This window comes from Amaranthus tricolor, chromosome 5, assembly GCF_026212465.1.
Source record: "Amaranthus tricolor cultivar Red isolate AtriRed21 chromosome 5, ASM2621246v1, whole genome shotgun sequence".
NCBI lineage: Eukaryota > Viridiplantae > Streptophyta > Magnoliopsida > Caryophyllales > Amaranthaceae > Amaranthus > Amaranthus tricolor.
In genome coordinates, this window is record NC_080051.1 from 18,149,481 (window position 1) to 18,159,685 (window position 10,205).

The following is a 10,205-nucleotide window of genomic DNA, read 5'->3' on the forward strand; positions in this document are numbered from 1 at the left end:
TTATCTGCCAATGCAAACACCCACTCTTAATTAGAAAACTTACCATATTTGAGTAACGAGAAATTCTTTTATAAGACTGTTTTGTGGTAAGAGACAGTTTAAATGAGTATTTTAATATTTAAAAGGTCAATTGTGAGTGTATCAATGTAAAATGTTAAGTACCAAAAAACTAAAAATGAATATAGCTTGACTAATTAGTCCAATTTATATATAGGAATATATATTGACTATTATAAAAATTGATATATCAGGAAGAACATAATCATGATTAATTAAGTAGAGTGTTTTAGACCTAATCTAAGAACTTGTCATAGCTTAAGTACTCTATTAGTTGATGCATGTACACTAGTCACTACCATTTCTTCCCTATTTTTCTCCGGTTCTTCTGGCAACAAAAATTAGTTGGTACATCAAATTTCTCGAAGCTCACAAGTCAATGTAATGACATATAATTTAATCAATCTAGTAATCACAACTTTATTATTATTAGTTAATTTCTAAATTTTCCAAATTCCCAAATCATGCTTTTGCTTAAAGATTTTCAACACCCATAACCAATATCCCTAAAAGAAGGGGAAAAGTTAATTAAATTTAAAATGAACCCCAAAGCTACTCTTTTTGGGAAGAAAGACAAGTAATGAGCTCATTTTTAGAGCTCCAAAATCAAGAGACTCATTTTAAGTCAATTTACTTGAGAAACAGGAGCTTTTTATTTTTTGCTTTTCCAAGTTCCCAAAATTCATATGGCTTAGCAATGTACTCGTTTTCAGAGCTGTTTAAAAGTGATCCGACCCAAAAATCCGATCCGAAATCGAAAGTAAACCGACATGAAAATGTGTTCCTTTTTAGGTTTATCGAACCGACATTATCCGACTCGAAGCTATATACGAACCGGTTGACAAGCGAAAATGGGAAAACTGAACCCGAGCTGTAACCTATTTTTCTAACCGACACATAGCCGTTAACCGAGATTACCCGAACCTAATAATGACCGACCCGAGTTATATCCGACCCGAATCATGCTCAAAACCGAACTCGATCCGGCTAAAACCGACTTAACCCGAACGAAGTTTAGATCGAACTGCTATAAATCCGAACCAATTTTTTACATAGAAGTATGATTGACTCATTCAATCATCTATTAGTTATTCTAATAAAGTCACAAATATTTTAATAAAATAAATTTTATAAATACATGATTTCATATAATTAGAGTTAATAATCAATGGTCAATGTTTATTTAACTACTTTTAATCGAATTAGATGAAAATTGATAGAACTTTATAATTTTAATTTCCGGTCAAACAAGTAAAAGTAACAATGTAATAATGATCACTAATTGATTTGCATTTTCACTATTTTACTTTAAGTAAAGGAACCTTATCATCAATTAAAAAATGACTAACAACTTAATCTGACACATATTCGATCAATAGTAATTAGTAATTCGCAATTCGTAGCCAAATTGTACTTGAAAAATACCCGAAACCCGATCTGTACTTGGTAAAACCGAACCAATTATTAACCGATGACAACCTGAGACCGATTGAAACTCAACACGAACTTTAACCGACACCGACCTGATACTAACCCGATAGTTCAAATAACCGATCTTCAACCGTACCATGACTAATTGACCCAACCCGAGTATAACCCGTCGCAACACGCATCCGAAATATAACCGATCCGAAATACAACCGAATCGAATGACACCCGTCTGAAACCGACCCGAGAACCCAAATGAACACCTCTATTCTCGAGTAGATTCAAAATAAAAATAAATAATATCAATGTGTTTTGAGTATTATTTTTAAAAATCATTGACAAGTTGACTTAACCTGCGACAATATTGTCATACATCAATGTTTTAACCAACTTCATTAGTATAACTTATTAATTGGTGTCAAGTTTGACATTAATGAAAGCTACATTCGCCAATGCTCTCAACAATTAAAGTTTGCTCATTTCTATTTTAGACATATTCTCATCACTTTTACCCTAAAAATTTATCTCATATCAAACTTCTGAATATTCATGTCATTTGTAAATGGAGGAAACGAAATAGAACAAACAACTATTACATTATCCAAAGTAATAGTCAAGACGAGACAACTTTAGTTATATAAAAATAGTAGTAGTAGTTAAAATGACAAATATTATAGATGAAATTTTAAAAAAGTTAAATTGATCTTTTTTTTTTTTTGTTGCAGTTGTTGGAAACAATTTAGCAATAATAACATAAATAGAGTCGTAGCTAGAAATGATATTATAAGATTTAATTTTGAGTGGCCACTAATTTATGATTATGCATCAAACTGTTTCTTACAAGTGATTGCATGAGTCGTCCTTGGCTTCCTAGGCATGCATTTTGCTTTAACTCCTTCCACTTCATTCTCCTCCAACTTCATCAGATGCAAGCTCCTGTTAATTACCAATTTCAAAAATCAAAATGTGATATACAGAATCTATACCAACTCTGCCTTTCTTTGATAGACTAATCTCTAAAAAATCTTTTTCTTGTAGAACAGTGCAAGGGAAGGTACCAACTTCCTTCTTTATACCATTTTCAGTACAACATAAATCCAATTCAGATCTTTTTACATCAAAACTCAAGAGTTTTCAAACAATTTATCATCATTACCATTTTTAACTCTTTTTATATGAAATTGTCTTATAATGAGATGACCTTAAAACAAATAACTCATAAACTAAAGTTTTTTATTATTGGGTTATTTAACCTAAATATTAGACATATCTCCTGGTGAAACCGTGTCATACAAGAAATTCTATTATGATTTTAGAAAAAATGTGTACAACATTCAAATTCAAAAAAAAAAAGAAGCAGGCTATGTTTAGAAAATGTTTGACCTTTATTCTTCTTATTTAGCATTCACTACAAAAAAACATAGTAATTTTCCGACAGCTCAAAACAGTCGGAATTTAGTTGGTATAGGACTATACCGACTAAATTCTGACTGTCTCCATCCAGTCGGCTCAGAATGATCGGAAAATGTAGTTAATCGGTATAATAGTCGAAATTCTGACTAAAAAGAGGATAGTAGATTCCAATCATTTTCCGACTAATAAATAGCAGGAATTTAGCCGGAAAAGTCAAACCTCAAAATTGACTTTATCTTATCAAAAAAAGACGACCGTAGATTCCAATCATTTTTCAACTAATATGTTGTAGCAATTTAGTCGGAATCTACAGCCGCCTTTTTTGATAAGATAAAGTCAATTTTGAGGTTTGACTTTTCCGACTAAATTCCTATACTATTTATTTATAGAAAAAAAAATCGGAAAGTTTAATAAATATTTTAATATCCAATTTTCCGAAAATCAAGAGAGTTTTGATTTTTTTAATATTCCGACTAGTCTCCGACCAATGACTTGTGGAAATTTTGTGACTGAATTTTTGTAGGAGATTAGTCGAAAATTTCCAACAAAATGCCAACCAGCTACATTGGTCATAATTCCGACCAAATTCCTACTACCCTCTTTTTAATCGGAATTCCGACTAATATACCGACTAACTACATTTTCCGACCATTCTGTGCCGACTGGATGGAGACAGTCGGAATTTAGTTGGTATAGCCCGATACCGACTAAATTCCAACTATTTTGGACAGACGGAAAATTGCTGATTTTTTGTAGTGATTATTTTTCATTATGGATTATCCTTTTCATTATACATTATTACTCCCTCCGTTCTTTTTTGATCTTCCACTTTGGGTTTTTCACACATCTTAAGGAAGATAGAATCTTTGGGTTGTAGTGGGTATTATTTAATTAAATAGTAGTGTGAAGTAATGATTGTATTGGAAGTATGAGGTTGTAGTGGGTATTATTTTAATTAAATAGTAGTGTGAAGTAATGATTGTATTGAAAGTATGAGAGAGAAAATAATTATAAATAAAAGAAAATGGGTACACTAAAAGAAAAGGGGGGTTTTAAGGGGTAAAAGTGAGATAAAAACTTTCTAAAAATAGAAAGTATTCTAAAGTGGAAGAACTTTTTGAAACTACCAGTTATAGTAATGTGGAAGATCAAAAAAAGAACGGAGAGAGTACTATTTATGAAAATTAATCAATTTTTTATAATTACATTCATACATTTTTTTTTAATTTCAGCCACACAATTTAATCTTTTATTTATTGATAATTACTAAGTAAAGCTTTCCTCAAATCCATGTATAATTCAATATATTCTTGGCCTTAACAAGAAGGCTGTCTACAACAAAACAACATTCAACTGTAAAAGGGAGGAAGACGAGGCATCGAACACGGAAACACACATGAGAATAATATGAGACAATGAGGAAATAATATTGACTCATAAACCATTCCAATGACAGCTTGGACAAACATAAAATTGTAAATAAATTAAAAAGAAGGGATCAGAATTATCAGAAATTATTAAAAGATGATGCCATGCACAAGACTACAATATTAATGCCTATGAAATAAATATGAATGAAGTCAACATTAGTCCTTTCAGGAGTGAATGGGTGAAGTGGGGTTGTTCAGCTGGATTCTTGCACTAAATCTGTACCGATTTCTGATTTAAAGATTCACCACCCTTACCAATTCATAACTTCAACTAAACAATAATTCCTTATCAATATTCATAATTTGTAAATTATCATAAAAAGACAAAAATAATAATAATAAAATAAACAAAATCAAAAAGGTAAATTAATATCACAAAATTCTTACACTATCAAATCCAACCACATAAAAATAATTTGTTAACTTCACAAATCACCGTTATTTATTAAGACTTCCTCAAAACTAACACCTACTCCCTTCTCTCAAAGACTCTAATTGCATTTCCACGATCTCTGTTCCATCAAATTTGTCTTATATTTTTAATTTATCACATTGAATTTGTTTTAAATCCATTTTTTAATATCATTCATAATCTTTTTAATTCACATTTACTTTGTATACTATTCTTTATTTTTCTACCATTGTCATCAAGGCAAAATTGGATATAAGGAGTATATAATATAATTCAAGTGAATGATAAAAAGATCAGAGTTAAAATAAAGAGAATATATTTATGGATCAAATTAAAAGAAAAACAGTTAAATGATTGCTAAAAAGGTAAAAAAAAAAATTTAAAATCAGTAAAACGGACTAAAATAAAAAATCTTATCAAGTCATAAAAAAAAGTCAATAAGTGTGAGATTCTTCTTTTCAAATTGTACGGATTTACTCCATATAAAAAATTACATTAAGTATCAACATAAATGTAAGAAATTGTGGAAATATTTAAATTATGTGGATGCTATTAAATAAAAAACAATTATATGAATGACATCAATTAAACAAAGGTGATAAATTCAAAAGAAAAAAAAGTAAGGAGATATCTAGAATATAGACTAATTCAAAAGTAAGGTTAAGTAACTAATCCTAAGATATGTTGTATAATAAGATAGGAGAAAGGAAGAAAAGTACTCCTATAAGAAAATTAAACTTGTAATATTTTGAGCTATTAGTACTTTGCTCTCACACTAAAATAAGACCTATTTCTCAACTAGTCCAACATATTAAGTGAACATTAACCATATTTGAATACCAGAAACTACACATGCAATAATTTATTTATTTTATAAACATTTATACTATGTTAATTTTGAAGAGAAAAAAAAAAGGAAGAGTTAGGGAATGAAGGGAAGGGAAAGGAACCGAAGAGAAATGAAAGATCAAAATAGCTCTTGTTTGTATAGAGGAGATTAAAAGAAAAAGGAATGAAGATGAGAGTTTTTCCTTCAAATCTTTTCAACTTTAGAGAGATTAGAACCTTAATAAAAATATTTATCAAATTCTTCTGATTTTCTCTCCTCCAGATCTCTTCCCTCCCATGTTGCAATCCAAACAAGTAATTTTTCCTCTCTCCAAATCTCTTCCCTTTCATTTTGCTATCCAAACAAGGAATTTTTCCACTCTCCAAATCTCTCCCCTTAAAAAAATAATTATGTACTTTTTTCCTACTATATTCGACTTTTTTTGTCGGAGAGAGAAGCTAAGTAAACATTAGTCCTAGTAACTTTCAAGTTTTCGCTAATATTCCTAACCTACCATAGTGTTGTTTAGTTGATAATTACATATTCTTGTAGGAGACGTTTACATAACTGGATTGGATAACCCATTAAATAGTAAAACGATCTCTCACAAAAATAAATTTTAATTAATTAATTTACGCGTAAGTTCTAATCCATTAAATAGTAAAAACCAAAATACCTTACCATTACCAAAATTAAAATTTTATTTTGATCCTTTTTACCCAATGTAGGCGAGTAATTTACTGTATCACCCTTAACTGCAATCATATGGCAACAAAAAATCACACACAAAAATCATCAGATTTTACACTGAACTGGGAATAATGATTTTACCGAAACTGAAGCTGCAACAAAAGCAGAACTCTTCCCCAAAATAAAAGGTAGTGTACGTATGGCCCTAAGACCCATAAGCCCATAACTATAGTAAAAAGAATCGTACCTTCATAACTAGCACAACAAGTAACATTCAAACTCAGAAATACCCGTAGCCTTACACTAAAATACATCTACAAATTTCATATATTTCTTGTTCAAATCAATTAAAGCTAGTACCAAAAAACACTATAAATATTAAATACTTTCACATAATAAAAAATTATTAATAAAAATACAAATAAAAAAGTATACATTAAAACGAATCTAACGAAATCCATCAAAGAACGGAGTAAGTATTTCATCTACTTGTAATTTATACTCTCTCCATTCTGAAATATTTGTTATACTACGATTATTAGAACTATTCATCGTTTAAATTTATATTTTATGCATTAAAAAGTAAAAAAAAGGCAAATATAATTTTGTCTCAATCATCTAATTATATATTTTCACAATATTAATTTTTTATAATTTTAATTATGTATAATTTAATATATAAATTGCATTGAATTACGTAAAAGATCAAATATAACAAATTCAATATGATATAACATAACAAATACTACCTCCTATTCAGCTGAATTGTCCCATTTTTTTTTTGGCACTATTCACTTATCACTCTTAATTTGTATTTTACTCTTAATCTATAAGTTAAAACATAGTCATATGGGATCTTGTTTGATTTGTCTCAATACAAGGATTATTAATATCAACTTTTTATAATTTTTAATTAAGCATAATTTGAGATATTAAGAATTAAAATGTTGCCTCGACAAGTGTGAAAAGTCAAATGGGACAGTTCAGCTGAATAGGAGGGAGTATAAAATGCTCAATTTATTTATAATAAAGCTAGAAAAATGTATTCAATGTTTACCTGTCAGCATTGTAAGAGGAAGAACGTTGAAGATTAGTAGGAAACTCTTCTTTTTTTGTCTCAATCAAACTCCCACTAAAATACTCCTTATCTTCCAACGCCATTTTAGCAAAACTACTACTAACATTATTCTCAATCTCCATCATAACACCATTACTCCCTTCCACCGTCTGATTCTCTCCACGTGGCAATCTCGTCTTATAATGGGATATCAACGAAAACCCATGATCCTTCACTGTTGCAGCTCCACAATCTCTAAATGAGATTGAACCACAGCTGATTAACGACATTAAAACTGATGAAGCTTTCATTCTTCCACTTGGACAACTCCCTACCGTCTGATTATCATCACTTTGATTAACGGTTTGTGATAAACTTGATGATGATGAAGTAGTCGTTAGTATTAATCTTCCATCAGCTTTCATCAACGTCTCTAATGTCTCTGGACTTGAATCAGACGGTGGAGGTGAAATCTCTCCTCTACTTAATTCTGTACTCTGTTGTACTTGATTATGGTGCACTTTCTCGATTTTATCCTCTTCTATTTCGGGTTCTTCCTTGATCATTACTGCTTTTCTACGACGTCGTTTTTCATCCGTCTGAGTTGACGCGTTTGCTGCCGCTTTTTCGGCGAGTTCGAGATTTGACTCTGTTTTGTAGACTTTGTATTCGTTCATATCGATTGAGCTCCACGATTGATTTCTCCGGCGATTTCTCTTCGCTGGAAATTCAGAATCTCCGGGTACAAGAACATTCTGCCCGGTTGAAGAAGACGACGACGTTTCGGAGGATTTCGAAACTGTTGGTGGCGAAACATTATCGGTGATGATTTCAGAGCCTTTGAGAACGTATTCTCCACCATGAACTGGATGAATAAAATCATTCTGCTCTAAATCTTGCCATACATACCCATTTTTGTAACTCCTGTAAAATCAATTTAAATTATCGTAAATAAAAATTACTCCCCAAATAAAATAACAAAACCTAAAAATGAAATTAATTTGGGGATGAAGGTCCGTAGTGAGTGAAATTACCGTTTAGAGGACCAGGAATAATGAGAAGCCATGGATTTACCACGAAGGAGATTGAGACGATTGAAAACGTCACTAAGAAAAAGGCCCTGAGAAGAAGAAAGAGGAACTTCAATGAAATGGGGATGTTCAAGTTGACCATTTCTAGAAAGATAATAAACAACTGGGACAGAAACTTTTGTCTGGGTTTGATTTGTAGGAATCATGTTATTGTTATCTTCTTTATGTTTGAATTTTTGAAGATGAAGATGGTCGCTTCTTGCTCTGGTCATGGCTACCGCCATTAATGAAAGAGCAGAGCCAGAGAAGTTTGTTTTGGGGTTTTTCTAGTGTGTTTTTTGGAAGGATGTGAAGAGTAAAAATGGAGGGAGATAATAGGTATGAAAAGTATAAAACAGGGAAGGAGGATTCAAAAATTTGAAGGAAGGTCTCCAAAAAAAAAATATTAAGAGGAAGGAGGAGTGGGAACTGGGAAGGAATAATGACAAGAGGTAGAAAACAAAAGCAGAATTAGTATAGCTTTCAGTACAAATTTGGCCTGTGTGTTTGGTCAGTGTTTTACTAATTACACAACTTCTCATCACAAAGGGTTTTTTTAAAAGAGCACTTTTAAAGTTTTAATTTCGTGAGTCTATTATCAGCTTTTAATTGAATTAAATTTTGTTGGGTATGATATGAGAAAATATTTTTTAAAAAGACGATATTTCAAAAGACTAACTGATTTAATAGTACTAATTTTTTATTTCAAATTATTTTTAATGTTTGACCTTTTACACAATTTAATATATTGCTAATTTAATTTTTAATATCTTTAGTTATATATAATAAAAATTTAATGTTAATAATCTTTATATTGAAACAACTATATTTTAACTTATAGATTAAAAACTAATTACAAATTAAAGATATAAATAAATAGTGCAATATTTCTAATGTTAAACAAATTTGATATTTATCTGATTTTATTACTAAATTCAATTTGACCCACTATTAAAAATAAATTAATAATTATATAAAACTAACATAAATATAAAATTCAATTTTAATTCAACCCAAAACGTTAAATTCAAAATTGATTTAATAACGGAATCAATAGCTCAAGGAAGTTTTATTTTTTAAATTACTCTTGTTTGACTGAAAAAATACTGTAAACAGTATGATCTGAAAAGGACATAGAAGTACTCCACCATCCTTTCAAGCCTTAGTTATTCCAAATCTGATGATCTCATTTTATGGGCAAGTATTTAATTTTATGGAAATTTTACGTGGTAATTTTAATTTTAAGGTTTTGAATTTTTGGCGTGGAAATCAAAACTATTAAAAAATCTATGTGATAATTTTTAAGTTTGTCGTATTGTTCCAACCGTGACTTTTTTGAACATAAAATGTTAGAGAACGTTAATTTCGAAGCTTTAAGGTTGTTGTACGCTTATTTATGCGACTCATTATTTCAAATGACATCAGTTTGAACCTTTTTCCTCAAAATATAAACCTAGTGTTACCATCTTTGAATTTAGGGGAAAGAAATATAATTTGGATGAAAAATGATAGACGGGAAAAGGTTGAAGCTTCTAACATTTGAAATAGTAAATCGCATAAATTGACGTACAACAGCCTTAAAGCTTTGAAATTAACGTTTGCTAACGATTTTATGTGCAAAAAGATCACGGTGGAACAATTTGGTAAACCTCAGGGTTACCGCATGGATTTTTTTAAATGTTTTGGTTACCACGTGGAAAACACAAAACTTCATGGTTATCACGTGAAATTTCCCTTAATTTTAAGTTATACCCACTTATATTTCAAGTATATTTATGCTATTTAAGATTTTACATTATTCCTCCATTATTTTTAATTT

At 30.1% G+C, this 10,205-nt stretch overlaps 1 protein-coding gene across 1 annotated transcript; it reads right to left on the reverse strand.

Moving 5' to 3' along the window:
- Positions 1–506: 506 nt before the first annotated feature.
- LOC130813294 (protein SOSEKI 5-like) lies at positions 507–8,891 on the reverse strand. Its single transcript, XM_057679100.1, has 3 exons — positions 8,351–8,891; positions 7,317–8,240; positions 507–2,421 (listed from the first exon to the last, which is right to left on the reverse strand). The coding sequence occupies exons 1-3, from the start codon at positions 8,629–8,631 to the stop codon at positions 2,304–2,306; spliced, it is 1,323 nt and encodes a 440-aa protein (XP_057535083.1). The 5' UTR covers positions 8,632–8,891; the 3' UTR covers positions 507–2,303.
- Between the last annotated feature and the right edge of the window lie 1,314 nt (positions 8,892–10,205).

What these genes read in the sequence shown, in the direction of transcription:
- LOC130813294 (XM_057679100.1), bottom strand. Translation starts at nt 8,631, where the DNA reads ATGGCGGTAGCCATGACCAGAGCAAGAAGCGACCATCTTCATCTTCAA. An exon ending in TATTCCTGGTCCTCTAAACG is followed by an intron (nt 8,241 to 8,350) that starts GTAATTTCACTC and finishes TTGATTTTACAG; the next exon opens with GAGTTACAAAAATGGGTATG. An exon ending in TCCTCTTACAATGCTGACAG is followed by an intron (nt 2,422 to 7,316) that starts GTAAACATTGAA and finishes GGTAATTAACAG; the next exon opens with GAGCTTGCATCTGATGAAGT.